We start from the raw sequence: 18,263 nt of genomic DNA, 5'->3' as shown, positions 1-18,263 counted from the left end.
TAGAAGGGAAGCAGAATGGTTGCAGGACGGCTGTGAGTGAAAGAGAGGTTCTGAATCAGAGATTTAGAGGGAAGATGCAAGATGGCTAATAGACAATTTTTCTACATTTGATCCACTTCTGTTCGCGATAAGACCTCCGTAGCCTTGCCAGAATTTTTTCTGGCAGGACTTTTCAGACCAAGTAGTGGAATGGTCAGTTCTCTTGGGTTTGGGGAACATGGAACAGTCACGAGTGGTTTCAGCATGTCGGGTAGATGCTAATGCTGATTTCTGGTTGAGGGGATGTTTCTACTAAGAGGTTTCTAAGGATTATCAAAGCCTTAGAGCTCAAGGATGATTGAATAGAGAGAGAGTGCCTCTTTCCAGCTCTCACCATCCAGATAACAGTGAAGGCCAGAATGAAGCTCAGCAGTGTGGAGAGCTGACTCCAGGCCCTGTGGGAGTGCAGAGGAGGGGAGATCAGATGCGCTGCTCTGTTTCATTGTGGTTGCACCACTCATTTCTGACTGTTGGTTTTCAGTGGCTCTGACCAACCTACCGTGGCATTCCAAGATTACCTGTGGTTACAGGGGGCAAAGTACCAAGAAGGGTAATCTGGATAGAAAAGCCTTGTGGGGGAGGCATTGGTTTAGGGGGGTCTTACAGCTTGGAATCAGTATCAGTGAGTGGAAGTTAGGAGAGAGAAATTTCAGCTTAATATGAAGAACTTCCTATTAGACAAAACTATCTGAAGATGAAATAGGTGGCTTTGTAAACAGATGAACTTCCTGCTGTTTAGGACATTCAAGCAGAGGCTTGGTGATCCCTTGACCGGTATGTTGCAGAGGTATTTCCAGTACTTTTCTTAAAAGGATGACTGAACTAGATGATTTTGAAGATTCCTCCCAACTGTAAGGTTCTGTGCTTATAAAACTCAGTGAAGGTTATATGTCAAATCTATCCAATTAAAAAAAAGGAAAAAAAAAAGATTCATTGAGGATCCTGTGAAGTACTGAACTCACTCAAGATTCCCAAGTTGCTTCCAGTTCTTCATTTCTGCACCGATCCCTGCCAATCCTTGGAAAAATGAGTACCAGCAACTCTTCTATCTTTGATCTTGGACCTGGACAATTTTCTTAATAGAGTAAGGAATCCAAAGTCTTTTGTGACTCTGTCCACCTCAAGGGACCAATGAAATCCATCTAATCTTGCCGCCAGGTGCATTAGGACACTCTCTAAATGTATTAAATGAAGCCTATTATGAAACCAATAAACCTCCCTTCTATAAAACACAACATATGACCACAGGTATTAAAGATGAGTGTGCATGTTATTAAATTGTTTGGGAGATTATTCTCTACAATGGGTGACTTGAATTTTTTCCCACTATTTTTGTGTGTGGAAATTTTACTTATTCTCTTTCCCATTGCAGTCTGTTTGCTAAGAGAAAACTGTTCTCTTGAAACAGCATGGTGACCTGAGCTTCGGAGTCAGATAAGTTTAAATCCCAATGCCAACCCTTGGTAGCTGTGTGATGGAGAAAGTTACCAAACTTCTCTATTCATTTTTTTCATCTGTAAAGGATATCTACTTTATAGGATTGTTGTAAGATTTGAGGATAATCTATTGAAAGTGTCCAATGCAGGAGGAACCTATTATTGTTACAAACATATGTGTGTATACTTTTATATATTGATTCACAAAACTTGTCTAATACATGGCCTACTATACAGGTAACCTGTTTTTGCCAGGTTGTCTGGAATTCCTCCATTTAGAGAGTCCTTTAGGTTAAGATTATAGAAAAGTATCATTAATCAAAATCCAGATATGCCTGGGGGAGGTATTATGCTTTTGGCTAACAAGTTTTCAGTTCATACCTCATGCTATAAATAGGATAAAGTATGCAAAGCATGGGCTGATTGTGGCTACTCATAATGTGAGATGATGTTCATCCTCTTTCATCTGGGATCTCAGACCCCTAGGAATCCTCAGAATAGCTGGCTTCTGCAAACTATTTTCAATATTTCAAAAATCCTAATGGAAATTGTACATTCCCTTTGCTTAACTCCTTGCTACTAAAACATCAGTTTCTTTGCCAATGACTGAAATTACACCTGCTCAGTAATGCAACCCTATCACATGCTGGTGTGACATTGTTAAGCTTCATTTGTATCTTATTCATATATTAGAAGAATGATCATGAATCAATTATTATTAAATGCAATTTAGCAGACAGAATGTTTCAAAGTGTCAGAGCCATGAGGAAAAAACAGAAGAAAGAGCCGTAGCAGTGAAAAAATTTGGGATCAACTGTATTTTGAGAACCCATCCTACAGCTACCTGAGAAGGCTTTTAAGGAATGGGGAAGACAGACTAGTGCCTAAAGGGAGTGTGGAAGAGAGACATGAGAGTCACGAAACAAGAATGGTGAGGGGATATATCGAAAACAAACTCATGACTATCTTTCTGGCCTCTACAGATCTTTCTCTCAGTTGAAGTCTTAGACACATGTTCCATTTTTAGCAGTTGAGCAGGTCCTATTTCTTGGGGAATGGTGCCCTCTTCTGGAGTAACTGATGTGACTGTTCCCTTCCGCCACTTGATTGAAAAGCATCTACAAAGTAATTGATTAGAGAAACAGACCTCCTCCCTCTATTTAAAAAGCTTTCCCAAATAATTTGAATTAGGAGCTAGATACATACATCAGTATACATATGCTAAATATGTTCAAAGCTGTCTCCTCGCCAACACTGTCAAAACCTGGAGCTAAAAGTAGAAATATAAGTACCTCTGTACATCATCTCTGCTGTACTGTTCTATCAGGGGATCCCCCCAGTTTTCCTGAACTGTCAGAAGGGAAGGCATTTTTGCCCCCCACTTTACTAACAACACAGGTTTTCGAGTTTAGTTGGCCAAGGTCATGTGGCTAGCAATGGCAGAAACATCGTTCCTGGTCTCTCTTTCATTTTCTTCTTCTTAGTACTCTCCTCACTCTCTGCCCCCAGTATCTCTTGATCGATTTATAGCTGACCCTTAAACTATTTCCATCTCATAACATGATGGTTATGTTATTTAAAAATGATGGTTCAATTCCTCTTGTCACATAAGATTGACATGCAGATGCAAAATGATGGTTCTTTTTACCTTCTACTCTCTATGGAATAAAAATTAAAATCTAGCCCTCTAGGTTTGAGAATGACCAGAGAGAGGCAAGTTTATAAAAAGTCATCTTAAAAAAAAAAAGTCATCTTGTTTTTATAGAGTTTAATGAGCCAAAGTGAAAGGCAAGGGAAATCTTTATAGAATGTTGCAACAGACCATCAGATGAGGCACCCCAACTGTCAAATTTTGAGAAAGAAATTATATCAGTGGCTCTGGCAAGATATTTGGAAAACAAAGATGTTCTAATAAGATTACATTTTGAGTTACTTGTACATTTTAATTATTCATGCTACTCCTTCAGGTTCCTCCCATAAATTTTTTAAAATAAATTTATTTATTTATTATTTTTGGCTGCGTTTGGTCTTCGTTGCTGCGCACGGGCTTTCTCTAGTTGCATCGAACAGGGGCTACTCTTCGTTGCGGTGCGCGGGCTTCTCATTGCGGAGCATGGCCTTTAGGCACACAGGCTTCAGTATTTGTGGCTCACGGGCTCTCGTTGTGGCACATGGGCTTAGTTGCTCCGAGGCATGTGGGGTCTTCCCGGACCAGGGCTCAAACCCATGTCCCCTGCATTGGCAGGTGGATTCTTAACCACTGCGCCACCAGGGAAGGCCACCCCCCCAATCAATTTCATCATCAGTATAAATCTCTTGAGACTTATAGGGACCAAATATGAAAAAAAGAATTATTCCATCATCCCCATTCCCAAGTTTTCTAGTTGATGCCCACTGAGAACACATATGTAGTGGTACCCCAATTTTTTCAGCTAAGCCACAGTTTGGTCAAGTTCCTTATGACTAGGTTTAATTTACACACAGTTGCCCTTTCCACCTGACATAGACAGCAGCCAGTTTTGTTTACATGAGTTTGGTGCTCAGAAAGGTAGGGTTTTTAGAGTGTCCCAAATCACAGAAGGTCATTTAAAAAACACTAGTATACTTATTAGTCTCTTGCCTAGAGCGTCTCCAACAGTCTAGTCCTTTCCTTTTTCAGACCTGCTGTATGACCTTCGACATAAAAATGAATGCCAAAAATAGTCTTGAGGAGCTAAAACTTCATCTGTGTTTGATTTTCAACCACAACATACTAACATCTATTCCTATTATCCCAATTTTATACCTGTGACATTCTTAGCCACACCCACTCCTGCTTCCATGCACATCACACCCTGTTGTAGGGCTACAAAGACTTCACAGTGGTAGAATTGGGAGTGGGTGTGAGAGAGTGGGACAAAAAGGTTTTAGAAAAGACCAATCTAGAGATGCATAGCTATTCCCATAATCTAGGGAGAGAGATGCATTTTTTCACCATCAACACCTGAACACTCCATTTGTTCACAGTATTGAATCCATATGGTAACGTTTAGATAAACATATAGCCCCTGACTTCAGGCCAATCCACACTTAATGCAGGAGGCCTGTAGCAATCACAGATTTATCATTTGTGGTTTCAGCTATTTAGGACCAATCCCCAAACTCCAGGACTTGTAGCAATCTGAAATTTTGCTAAGACATAAGTTTGATGCTCAGGTTACAAGGCTGGTGTGCTAGACATTGTCAAGTGGTTTGTGAAGTGCCCCTGCTTCTACATTGCAATTTGCTTTCTTGTTCTCAAGAGTAGGTTGAAGAGATCATGAAGAGTTAAAAGGAAATGGCTCTGAAATGAAAGCCAATCAGCTAGCACCTTTTTTTGTTTTCACTTTAAGCAAAGTCTTTATTTTCAAGGAAAAAGTATATTTTCTCATTTTCTGTTCTTGGCATAAATTTTAATTATTTCCAGTGGAACCAAAACCTCCTGAACCCCTTTCAGTGTCATCTAAAGCTTGAACTTCCTCTATTTCTGGGTAAAATATCCGTTCACAAATGAGCTGTGCAATTCCATCACCCTTTTTGACTTCGAACTTTTCTTTGCCAAAATTAAACAGTACAACACCAACATTTCCTCTATAATCTTCATCTATGACACCAGCTCCTACATCTATGAAGTGTTTTGCAGCCAAGCCAGAACGTGGAGCTACTCTCCCATAGCACCCATTAGGAAGAGCTATCTGAATGTCTGTTTTCACAAGAGCTTTCTCCATAGGTGGTACTGTGTATTCACAGGCACTGTATAGGTCATAGCCCGCGGCGCGCTCGGACCCCTTGGTCGGAGCGGTGGCGTGCTCCGAAAGCCGGACAAAGCGGAGCCGCATGCCGCCCTCCTCCGCAGGCCAGGCCCATTTGCTGGGGGAGATGACTTGTGCCTCTTGAGAGCAGGGCATGGCAGGGCAGAATGGGAGCACAAAGGGAGCAGGCGGAACAAGAGACAGCAGGATGAGCGTAGCGCACCCCAGCTAGCACCATTGATGTAAGAAAAGAAAGGTACATTCTCAGGAGTTAGTCCTTTGTATTATCAAAAGGTTTCCAGTTTTGTTCAAGGCTGTAATTCAGGGCCAGTTAATTCCCATAACTAATATCCTTTTATCCACTGCAAATACATAATCTGTCAAAGACATTTAGGCTTGTTTTTTCTCTAGGTTTCTCCAGGTTTTCCTAACATCATTCATTCTATGTTTCATAGGAGCATCTTCCCCCCAAACGCTTTGGTAAGCCCAAAGCTTTAAGGTTGGTGTGGCAGGGAAAGCATTGATCTCGGATTCAGGAGTTGAGTTTTCTAGTCCTGTGTGCCACGAACTGTGTGACTTCAGACAAGTAAATCCCTCTTTTAAGGGGTTAGTTTCCTCTAATGTCAAATGGGTGGGAAGGCCCTAAACTAAACTAAGGACCAACTTCATGACTAAAACCTAAGACTTGAGGGAAGGCTGTCCGGGCCTAGTCTTCACCTCAAGCCCATCTAAGCCCACTCCAGACCCCAAGACACCCTTTCCCACCAACTCAGGGCCGCTGGCCTCGGGCGAAGCTGTTAGACGTTAACGCCTCAACCCGCAACGGGCGGGGCCGAGGCCCGCAGCTTCCGGCGTCGAAAGGCGACGCGGCGCGTGGCGCTCCCTTCGCCCCGCCCGCTCCCCCCCGCCCTCCACGGGCAGGTTCTCCTGCCAGCCCGCCGCGCGCGTGGCTGCTGTCCGGCGCCGTTGAGGGGCTTCCTAGCCCCAGCAGTGAATGCTGGGAAGCCCCGAAGCATCTCCGCTGTGGCAAAGAGAAATGTTCGGAGTGGGGGAGGGGGAGAGGGAGAGGGAGAGGGAGAAAACAAATCCGAACATTTTATGCTAATCAGTTCGCGCCTCCTTTATGGAGATTGGTCAGGGTTTTACTCTAGAAGCCAATCATTTCAGAAGAAGGGTGAGCCAATCGAGACTCCTCGCATTCATTGGCTGGGAGACTGAGTCGCAAGGAGAGAGTTTAAACGGAGAGTATCCGGGATTATTTTCCCCTGCCGTGCGGTGCGTGTCCCGGAAGTGACGCAGGCTCTGGCCGGGAGGCTGCCCTGCCCCCGCTTCCTTTCACCCTGTCGCTACCCGTAGGTAATTGTGGCCGCCGTGCCCAGAGGGAGTCGGCGGCAGCAGTAGCGGCGAATGATGCCTGGGAAACTCCTCTGGGGGGACATTATGGAGCTGGAGGCACCTTTGGAGGAGACCGAGAGCCAGAGGAAGGAGAGGCAAAAGGTGCGCTGAGGACGGGCCGCGCCTCCTTTTGGGCTGCGCCGGCTTGGGCGGGGAGGGGAGTCTACCTGATGGCCTGTCACAACCGGGCCGGAGCATCTGAGGGCCTCTCCTCGCGCCACCCTCGTCCCTGGGAGGTCGCTCCGGGACCATTACTACCTCCACACCCCTAACCTGGAGAAGGGCAGCACTGGGCTTGGGCCCGGCCTCTCGTGGTCCCTGTCCTTCCTGTCGGCGCCTACGAGATGGGCAGACTCAAGTTCTCATCGCGGAATCTGTTCTTTCTGTCCTCTTCTTAAGCAGCGAGGCCTGTCATTTGGTCCTCGTTGGCCGTCTTAGAAGATGATTAAGAAAAACGATTGCCTTGAATATGTGTAACTTCTCCGTCATTCTGTCCTGTATGCGAGAATCTTGGGGAAAGCGATCTTAGATTTACAAACCTCGATAACGGGTCAGTAGAGGATTGAGGAAAAGTGTCACAGCCAAAATTGCCAGGATTTGGCTGTGATGGAGATCGCGTGGGTTGTATTAGTAATAGCCTTTTATGTTAGTATTTTCATTCAATTCACAAATGTTTATGGAGCCTAATTTATGCCAGACTCTTTGCTGGGCACCAGGAAGGTCCTTGCCCTCAAGGAACCTGTAAGAAGAGTTGTAGAGACTTCCTGCCCCATCCCTCAAAAGAAGAAAGAGAGAGAAAAGAAAACAGAGCTTGGAGGGTAAGGAAGCAGTGTTTGAAGGCTGACATTTGACAAAAGAATGAAAATATTCTCTGTAGTCCCAGAGAGCAGAACCTACCCTTCTGACCTTATCACCAAGGTAAACTTGCCATTCTAGCCAAGCAGTTATTATTTTTTATTGTGGTAAAATACACATACTATAAAATTTACCATTTTAACCATTTTAAAGTATACATTTTTGTAGCATTAAGTACACTCACATTGGTCTGCAGACATCATATTCATTCATCTCCAGAAATTTTCATTCTCCCAGACTGAAGCTCTGTGCCCATTAAACACCAACTCCTCGGTTGCCTTCTCTCTCCAGCCCCTGGCACCTACCATTCTGCTTTCTGTCTCTATGAATTTGACTACTGAAGATAACTCATGTAAGTGGAATCACCAAGCAGTTATTTTAAGTTTTGCTCATTCTAAAATACTTGTCCCTCCTTCTGCATCCATATCCTATCCATCTGTCAAGGTTTAGTTTATGTCTTTTATAACCACTCCAGTGTACACATACAGTAATCTCATTCCCCCTTGAAGTCTTGTTCGAGTGCTATCTTTATCATTTGATTGGCATTTATTATGCCCTTCCTTGTAAAGTTAGCTCATTCTTCCTGAGTATATCTTTCCCAAGTATTTCCCAAAGATCCTTGAGGGAAATGACCGTATCTTTGACCATGCTTGCATTTCACTATATCCTTGTGAATTAGTGGCTTTCACGTTGTAGTTTCTCCAGAGGTACTTGTTGATTTTCCTTTAATTATGAAAGATAACTAAAGATTTGGAAACAGATTGGAGTACCAACTAATAGAAATAGACATTCAAGTAGTGGTCTGGCATCCAGATGAAGGTAACTGGTTTTGGATGTGTTAAGATATGGAGCTGGGCCTTAGGTTCTCAGAACTGGAGTGCAGGTTAGGAAGGAAGCCTGGAAGTGTATGTTGAAGCCATGAAAATGGTATGAAAGTGTACATAGAGAACAGAGACTTAAAGAGCATCCACAGAAGGAGAAGGGAGAGGAGACATTGAAGAAGACAGAGGTAACAGGGTAAGGAGGGAATGTAGTGTGTTGTGGAAGCCAAGAAGATGGAGAGTGTCGAGCACTGTGGGTCTGATGTGGAACAATGTATTTCATCACCTTGGGTATTTCTGGGCTTGAACCTAGAGGTCTCATTTTATCTTGCTTCATCTCCCTGAAGTGCAGGCCCAGGAGCAATTCAAACCCTGAGACTTGCTCTATAAATAATCTTGTTTTTCTATAGAAGAATCTATTGGTTTGGGGAGATGTGGGATAGTTCAGTTAACTAAAGATCAAATGATGTAACATATAACTCTATAACTTATATTAATGTAAAACTCTAATGTTTACAAAGCATTTTCAAATATTCAGTTTTTATAGCAACTCTTATTTCATGAATGAGAAAATTGTATGTGAAAGTATTCTGTAGAAACTGTGTAAATCATGGTGAAAATTTTGGTGCTGGTTGTTTTTACCAAGACTAGTCACTACCATCTAATTTATTTTGAACATTTCCATCTAATTTATTTGGAACATTTGACCAAGTAATTTTGAAGTGCTAAATTTCCAAATCATTTCTTGCTGTCTGCAAATATTAAAACAAAAGTTGGCATTTCAAAACTAAAGTTGCAGAAAGCCACCCCCTCCCCCCTTTTTAAAGTTCTATTAACTAAATTTGTAAAACTTCAAAAAATTTTCTGGGATTACTAATATAGTTATCCTTCCATAGGAGTATAACAATTGGGCTTTTCTTTAACCTGTTTATCAAGAGTTCAGGGGGGAAGCATGATGTGAAAAGAGCATGGGTTTTCAAGTCAAACAGGGCTTGATTTCTAGCACTTTCACTTGCAAGAAATCCCATATGTGGGTCTTTGGCAAGTTACTTATCTCTAAGAACTTGTTTCCTCGTCTGTAAAATGGCAAAGGTGATACAGGTTCGCTATCCCTTATCCAAAATCCTTGGGGCTAGATATGTTGTCGAATTCAAAATTCTGGGGTTTTTAAAAGGGTAACACCCTAGTAGGGTTTGGGGCCCCGAACCTATAATCAAACACCTTAATGTTAAATGTGAATATTCATACTAAGTGGAATAAGTAAAGATTACAGATAGTCTCACATTAGTTGAAGTCAAATTTTACCACAAAATGAGTTCAGGTCAGGTAAGGTTTTGTCTCCAAATAAATTACAAAAAAACTTTCGGTTTTCAGAGCTTTATGGATATTGGAATTTCGGATAAGGGATTATGGACCTGTACTTCCCTTATAGGGTTGTTATGAAGATTTAAACAACATAAGCTGAAAACATATTACACAATGCTGGGTAGGTACTCAGTAAATATTAATTTTTTTCTTGGAGATATTAGAAGTTTTTGATTGTTTTTTAATTTATAAATCTTGAGTTCTCATTCTTTTACTGAAAAGAAGCTATTTCAGTTTCCCTTAAATGTTATAATGGGATTAAAGAGGGACTAGAGGCCAGGTCTTAAGAGTGCAAGATTTGGGCTGAGAAAGAAAGCAATAGGTAAAGCTTAGGCTTGGCATTAGCAACCAGTCTGGATTTCTACCAGGTACCTTTTCAAGATTACTGTAGATTGAGCTTTGCTGGTTGGGGGAGTCATACTCTAACTTCTCTAGAGTCTTAAAAGCAAAGCAAACCTTGTGACCCTCTTGTCACCCTCTCGTCACTGCTTCTTTGTTTTTCCACAGAGTGATAGAAGGAAGTCAAGGCACCATTATGACTCGGATGAGAAATCAGAAACAAGAGAAAATGGTGTTGCAGATGACCTGGATGCTCCCAAACCCAAAAAAACTAAAATGAAAGAGAAACTAAATGGTGACACTGAGGAAGGATGTAATAGACTTTCAGATGAATTTTCTAAATCTCGTAAGTCAAGAAGAAAAGATATGTCAAATGGAGATATTGATGAATATGAAAAAAAATCAAAGCGAGTGTCATCCTTAGATAGTTCTACTCATAAATCAAGTGAAAATAAACTAGAAGAGGTATGGATACTTTCTGTTTTGCATTTGACATTATCCTTGAAATACAGGATAATTTGATTCTTTAAGACTAACTAGAATTGATTCTACAGTATTTCCTGCTTAGTGTCCAATACTCTCAGTTGGACTGGGGAGTCTATACAGCTGAAACCTGAGCCTTTTCCCTTTGTCTCTTGTTTCTTTCATTATATTGCCTTTTTCTTGGTGAAGAGATTGGTGCGGGGGGGACTTGGTCAAGTTTAAACCTTTCCTGTACATTTGGGTTCCTAAATAGATTTTCCGAATGCTTATTGATGGTCACCTACTTGCATTTCTTACGGTTATTTCAGCCCTCATCATTACTCATGAATTAAGTTCTGACTTTCTGAAACGGGGTACATAAAGGCCTCTTGACTTTGTATATTTTGCCTTCTGTTTCTTGTGCTTCTGTGACAATAGCAACTTTCAATGATTTTTAGGTCTTACTGTAACTCAATCTTAAAGCTGTTTGCTTTTTTAAAACAGAAATGAAACATGAAAATGATCTGAAGAAATTTGTTCTCCTGGATAATAATTTTTTGGGAGGTATAGAAAACATGCTTAGTATAGAATCTTCATTCCTGGACTCATTACTTTTGCCAGTATCTGTTAGAGTAGGTATATTCTTGCACAGAATTTACTCAATTTGTTCTTGCACTTTTTTTTTTTTTTTTTCCCGGTACGCGGGCCTCTCACTGTTGTGGCCTCTCCTGTTGCAGAGCACAGGCTCCAGACGCGCAGGCTCAGTGGCCATGGCTCACGGGCCTAGCTGCTCCGCAGCATGTGGGATCTTCCCGGACCGGGGCACGAACCCGTGTCCCCTGCATCGGCAGGCGGACTCTCAACCACTGCGCCACCAGGGAAGCCCTGTTTTTGCACTTTTCCTCTAGCAGAGTTCATAGGTTTATCTGGGCATTACAAATTGTCATTAAATTACTCAGCTCTTAAACAAAAAAGAACTTTAATATTCTTAATAACTCTTGGTATTTAATAATCTTTACATTTAAAAAATCTGATAGTTGCTGTTAATTTAAATACATTTGAGCTTAATTTAATGTGTAATCTTTGGGGAGCTTTGAGAAAAAATGTTGAATCCTTGCTTTACAATATGGTGTTTTTTTATTTGTGAGTTTGCTATTTGTCAGGAAGCATATATGTTAGAGAGTTGTTCTAAATAAGGCCCTACAAATCTGTATTGCTGAGCAGCAGAGTGTACTTCTTGCTCTGTTGGGATTTTGCCTGCTATAGTGCTCTGTATTGTAATAAGCTTAACTGTTTATTATTTTGTTTAGATTATGTTAGGGTTCAGGAGTTCTACTTCTAGGAATTTATCCTCCTAAGGAGATTATCACGAGGTGTACAGAGATGTATGAATCAGTATCTTATCACAGTGATGTTGGTAATAGCGAAAAATTTAAACATCCTAAATGTCTGATAGTAGGCAATTGGTTTGATAAAATATGCTATACCTGTGTAATAGAATGCATTGATTTTAAAGGGCATAGATATGTTAGAAAGGTATTCAGTCTATCTTATTAAATGAAAAAAATGATTACAAAGGAGTATATACATATGATTTTATTTCATTTAAAAATGTATATGTACATAGAGGAGTGTGTGTTTCAAATGTGTCTTTAGCTGATTGGATTGTAGATAATTTTACAATTTCTTTCTTTTAATATGGTTTCTAAAATTTCTGCAATGAAAATGTGTACTTTTCTAATAAAATTTTTTTCTTTAATCTTAAAAAGGTAACATTGAGGTTTGCTTAAATGGATTAAATTTGAATTTGATGTTATGTCTTTTATCTGGTTCTTAGTTTAAAACTTGTTATGGTGTGTGGTTTTGGAACTACCTTCTTTAAACAACCAGTAATAAAGTATTTAAGTAGATATATTGTCTTTGTTCTATATATGCATTGACTAGTACACAAAGTTTTCAATAGATGTTAAATGACAATGTCATGCTGACCTCTATATATGTTTGAGAAATTTTCAAGCTTACAGGAACTTTTCCTTGTATTAATGACATAAAAAATGCTTTTTAGATTCATAGAACAACTTATTTAACTTTTAGTTTTAGAAAATTTACTTTCCTCAGTGCTTAGCTTCTTTTGGGGCGGTTTTATAGGCTTGTGTTAATCTTCATAATTAATATTATCTATATCTGTGAATATGATTTAGATTATTGAATACCTCTTTCATAATACTTTCAGTCAAGTGGAATTATATTTTGATCTATGTAGTAAATGTATTTCTAAAGAGTTTTATGTGTGAATTAATCATTTTTAAATGTATTATGGGAAAGTGTATTAAGCTTGTTAATTAAAGAGACAGTTTTGAAATTAAAAGAATTTGCCACTAATTTATCTTGTAAGTTAATCTATACAGTTTTTGCAAATACTAACTAAAGTTGGTTTGTTAGTTCATTTAGTAGAGCTAAAAGCAGTAAATGAGTGAAAGATTCTAAATACCTGGTCGGATATGAACTATATCAGTTAGGTCTTTGATTTCATTTTGACAGACATTAACACGTGAACAGAAAGAAGGAGCCTTCTCCAATTTCCCTATTTCTGAAGAGACTATAAAGCTTCTGAAAGGTACAATGAATTTTTTTTTAATTTATTTTATTTATTTTTGTCTGCGTTGGGTCTTCATTGCTACACGCCGGCTTTCTCTAGTGCGGTGAGCGGGCTTCTCATTGCAATGGCTTCTCGTTGCGGAGTACAGGCTCTAGGCGTGCAGGATTCAGTAGTTGTAGCTCACGGGCTCTAGAGCTCAGGCTCAGTAGTTGTGGCGCACGGGCTTAGTTGCTCCGCAGCATGTGGGATCTTCCCTGGACCAGGGCTCAAACCTGTGTCCTCTGTACTGACAGGCGGATTCTTAACCATTGTGCCGCCAGGGAAGCCCCGGTACAATGAATTTTAATGGATATGCAATTGAAAATCTAAAACTAGATTTTAGAAAACTCTTGTGCCTTTTCTGACCAAAAGGAGAATATACAAAGCATAGAGAAATAGCTTTTTTCATTGCAGTTATTTCTACATCATTTTTTTGGTATTCGGTTCGGTTTTTAACTTTAAAGAATTATATGTATTTGTCAAAAGATCAGGCCAATTTTTTTTTTTAATAAATAAATTTATTTATTTATTTTTGGCTGTGTTGGATCTTCGTTGATGCGTGTGGGTGTGCCTGCTTCTCATTGCGGTGGCTTCTCTTGTTGCAGAGCACGGGCTCTAGGTGCGTGGGCTTCAGTGGTTGTGGCTTGTGGGCTCTAGAGTGCAGGCTCCATAGTTGTGGCGCACAGGCTTAGTTGCTCCGCGGCATGTGGGATCTTCCTGGACCAGGGTTCGAACCCGTGTCCCCTGCATTGGCAGGCAGATTCTTAACCACTGTGCCACCAGGGAAGTCCCTCAGACCAATTTTTAAATAATTCCTCTTTGGGGTAGGAATAACTGTAAATGTTGTTAGGTGATGTATCTTTAGGCACATGTTGATGAATCAGGAATGTTATTTTCAAATAAATGTAGTTTTTCCTATTGCTGGTCTTAAGTAAATATTTCAATGAAATCTCATTTTACAGGTCGAGGGGTAACATATCTCTTTCCTATTCAAGTTAAGACTTTTGGTCCTGTATATGAAGGAAAAGATTTAATTGCTCAAGCGCGGACAGGAACAGGAAAGACATTCTCTTTTGCCATCCCCTTGATTGAAAGACTCCAAAGAAATCAAGAGACAATTAAAAAAAGCCGCTCACCAAAGGTAACCATTATAGGGAGTAAAAGGTTTAAACATTACTCTAATGGAAAGAGAAAGAAAGAGTATACTGGTCTTGGGAATGCCCTGGTGGTCCAGTGGTTAGGACTTGGCGCTTTCACTGCCGTGGCCCAGATTCAATCTCCAAGCAGGGATTGAATCTGGGAACTAAGATCCTGCAAGCTGCACAGCGTGACCAAAAAAACAAACAAACAAACCACAATATACTGGTCTTAAGTTCAAGTACCCCAAAGATAGAAAAGTTAGTCAGTCCTGGGGCATAAAGTAAAAATTTGGGTCCTAAAGCAAAAATTTGATTTTTAAGATAAATCTCAAGTAAAGCTAAAGTGAGCTACTGCGTATGAATGTAATGTGTATGGATCCATAGATGTCTTTGATAACTGTATATTATGAAGCCAGCATATCTGATTTTAGGAGTATTTACAGTTAGTATATTTAGTGACCTTTTTCTTCTCTTTTTTCAATTCTGACCTTTGCTTTTAAACAGTAATTTTGCTGAAGTGGTATTTATTTATTTGCTCATTCAGTAAATAATACTTATTTTACTGATTGACTTTAAGAGTATTGTAGAAATGATACTGCTACTCCCTGTGTTGTTGGAGTACTGGAGATCTGTCTTAATTTATCAGTAGTAAAGAACAGAGAGGACCTAGTGAAATTTTAGCCTAAAATTTGACCCTTTTAGAACCTATGTTCACTTTCAGGTTCATAAACGTGAAGAAGAAAAGAATCAGTATTGGGACTTCCCTGGCAGTCCAGTGGTTAAGACTCCACACTTCCACTGCAGCAGGCACGGGTTCCATCCCTGGTTGTGGAACTAAGATCCTGCATGCCGCGCAGCGTGGCCAAGAAAAAGAATCAGTATCAAAATTTGAACAGATATGTGGCTGAAAGTAATTTGTTCTTTGAGACTTCTAAATATTATTACAGTGTGAAAGTAAATTCACATATATGAATGTAATTAAATAACAGTGGTCTTAGAACAGGATAAATCTTTTTTTAGAGAGTTCTGTTTCTTAGGTGAAATTAGGAAGTCTGAAAGTAATAGAAATAGGACACAGTCCCAACACTGCATTTAAAAAGCTTTTATGCTAGAAGGACATTACTGGAGAGTCCAGCTCCACCACTTCTAGCTACTTGATCTTGGGCAAGACTCAACTTCTCTAAGACTCATGCTCCTCATTTGTAAAACTGGGAAAATAATGCCACCTCATTGGGTTTTTGTGAGGACCAAATTAAATAATTCGTGTAAAGCCCTATTGTTGTTTGCAGAATTATAATCGGCATTGTACATAGAAAGTTTATGGCTACTCTTTGTTAAATCTGCACTTTCTAAATATCAAAAAAAGAGAAATAGAGGTATATCAATTTTTGTATAACCTGTTTGAAACATGAGTTTTATTTGCTTAATAAGGGGCTTTGCCCCTTTTTCAGTAAGTCTCTTGGGATCCTGTGTAGAAGAAGCTGCTCTCATTAAACACCAAACAGTTAAGTTCACTCTCTGGTACTAGCTACAGATTCGGTTTCATATTCTACTTAACAAATAAATTGAAATATTTCTTTTTAAAAAATGGCACATATTGGGCATTCATTCATTCACTCATTCAACAAATATTTTTTGAGTATCTATTCTGTGCCAGGCACTGTTTGAAGTTCAGGGAATATATTGAATAGTATGACATAAATAACAGTACTGACATAAATAATAAATAGTACTGACATAAATCCCTGTCTTCATGGAGCTTACATTTTAGTGGGTGAGACAATGAGCAAATCAGTAGAATATAAATATTTTATATGGTGTAAGTGCTAAGGAGAAACAGTTAAGCACAGTTGGGAGGATATGAAAAGAGGGTTAGGAACCTCACTGAGAAAGTGACTTTTGAAAGGGGACCTTAAGGAAGTAAGGGAGGATATAATAAACATAAGCTGTTCTTGTTATTTGTGCTCTGTCTTTAAATACTATGACATTAATGATGAGATTCCTAGTTTTAAATACACCTTAAAAAATAGTCTTCTCAGTTTGAACTTAGAGGTCTACAGAAACTTACCTTTTGGTTTTTTAAACCTTTTGCTTAGGTACTTGTTTTGGCTCCTACAAGGGAACTGGCAAACCAAGTAGCCAAAGACTTCAAAGATATAACTAGGAAACTCAGTGTGGCGTGTTTTTATGGTGGAACATCATATCAAAGCCAAAGTGAGTAAACATGTCTGATGGTAGCACAAAGATCTATTTGCTACTCAAATCTAAAATCTACATTTGAATTTTTACATATTATTGATATTTCTCTCCTCTCACAGTTAATCATATTCGAAATGGTATTGACATCTTGGTTGGGACCCCTGGTCGTATCAAAGATCATCTGCAGAGCGGCCGATTAGATCTTTCTAAACTGCGCCATGTTGTGCTTGATGAAGTGGATCAAATGTTAGATTTAGGTTTTGCTGAACAAGTTGAAGATATTATCCATGAATCCTACAAAACTGGTATATCCTAATTCAAAATAAGCACATTAGCAATTGTTTTCTTATCTAAAAGCTTATGAATTTTTTATTTTATGATTTTTAATACATTGTCCCCAGTGTTCTAACAAAACTAAAGGTATTTGGTATCTGTTTTCTTCCTGAACAAGAAAGTACAATAGCATACTTTAACCATTTTCTTAGCTTTCTTTGCTTTCTTCCATGTATTATTTTGTAGTAAGTAGTTTTACTAACTCATTTTACTGATTTCTTTGCTCATTGTTATTTCTTAAATTCTCATCTTCCTTCTAGGTTCAGTTTTCTTCATATTGATATTTTCCCTCAGTTTTGAAAGTAGAAAGTTTTGATAATTGCAGTAAAGTTTATATGTTCAAAATTCACCCCAAGTTTTGAATTTTTCATTATTTCTTTGAAGTTTGGGGGGATTTTTAAGAGCTGACTACATTGTGGGATATTAAGAAATTAAGAAAGCATTTGAATTCTTTCTGTTTATTTAAGATTCTGAAGACAATCCTCAGACTTTACTTTTTTCTGCAACTTGCCCACAGTGGGTATACAAAGTTGCAAAAAAATACATGAAATCCAGATATGAACAGGTTGACCTTGTTGGGAAAATGACTCAAAAGGCTGCAACTACTGTGGAAGTAAGTAGCTTTCCAGTGTGATAGATTTTAGCTTTTAGTTGATATTTTGAAATTTGTTGAAGTTAAATTTATGTTTTGGGTACCAGTTCAGGCCAAATATCTCTTTTTTGCCCTTAGTCAATAAGATACCTATCTATTTCTATAGTTTGAGACTCAGGAGCAGAGTAAAATAAATAGGGGGAAGAAAGTTTGTGAACAGGCAAGTCCTAACAGGAGATATACAGGCATCCATAGAGACAGACTTAAAGTATGTAGAATGTGAAAAACGAAGTAATTCATCCCAATTTGCTGGTGTTGGGATAATTTGTTAAAGCTTAGGTGGAAAAAAGATCCTTATTTCATACCGTATACCAAAAATATTCCCAAAGATTTAAAAAAATTAAGCCATAAAATAATTTACAGCAGATTGTAGGTCAACAGTTATTTGATTTCAGGAAAGGGAAGGCTTTTCTAAACATAAAGACAGAAGAAAGCACCATAAAGGAAAAGGTTTATAATTTTGACTCCATGAAAATTTAAACCTATAGTATTTTTTTTTAAAAAAGAATTAAAGGTAATATTTGCATTATTTTGACAGGTATGTACCATATATGTCACTTTTACATTTGACAGATGTACATATATGTGTATGTAAATAAAAATAGTCCAGGTGAACAAGAGTGTAATCTATAAATACAATGTAATGGTTAAAAAGAATGAATTTGACTCATAAAAAACAGATTATAAAATGATAAGTACTGAATCATACTATTTTAAAAAATACACAAATAATCCTAAATGGATTCTTTAGGTATTTATGTACAAAGTTAGGTGGGAAGGATAAACATCAAACTAATAATGATGTTTACTTTTGGGAAAG

At 38.9% G+C, this 18,263-nt stretch overlaps 2 protein-coding genes across 3 annotated transcripts in view; one reads left to right on the top strand and one right to left on the bottom strand.

Annotated features, from left to right (window-relative positions):
* Positions 1-4,906: 4,906 nt before the first annotated feature.
* Positions 4,907-5,401, bottom strand: LOC309971760 (deoxyuridine 5'-triphosphate nucleotidohydrolase-like; the record flags this gene model as incomplete). Its single annotated transcript, XM_082855147.1, has 1 exon — positions 4,907-5,401. The coding sequence occupies one exon, from the start codon at positions 5,399-5,401 to the stop codon at positions 4,907-4,909; it is 495 nt and encodes a 164-aa protein (XP_082711273.1).
* Positions 5,402-6,595: 1,194 nt separating this feature from the next.
* DDX50 (DExD-box helicase 50) overlaps positions 6,596-18,263 on the top strand; it is a 32,486-nt gene continuing 20,818 nt past the window's right edge. For both annotated transcript variants that reach the window (XM_082855126.1, XM_082855125.1), the window contains exons 1-7: positions 6,596-6,742; positions 10,189-10,485; positions 13,024-13,099; positions 14,083-14,261; positions 16,356-16,473; positions 16,578-16,763; positions 17,259-17,404. In XM_082855126.1, coding sequence (XP_082711252.1) covers positions 6,653-6,742; positions 10,189-10,485; positions 13,024-13,099; positions 14,083-14,261; positions 16,356-16,473; positions 16,578-16,763; positions 17,259-17,404 — 1,092 coding nt within the window. In that variant the 5' untranslated portion in view covers positions 6,596-6,652. The remainder of the gene's footprint in view (positions 6,743-10,188; positions 10,486-13,023; positions 13,100-14,082; positions 14,262-16,355; positions 16,474-16,577; positions 16,764-17,258; positions 17,405-18,263) is intronic.

This window comes from Leucopleurus acutus (assembly GCF_964270905.1).
Source record: "Leucopleurus acutus genome assembly, chromosome: 14".
Lineage (NCBI taxonomy): Eukaryota > Metazoa > Chordata > Mammalia > Artiodactyla > Delphinidae > Leucopleurus > Leucopleurus acutus.
This window is presented reverse-complemented; position numbering and strand designations above follow the sequence as displayed.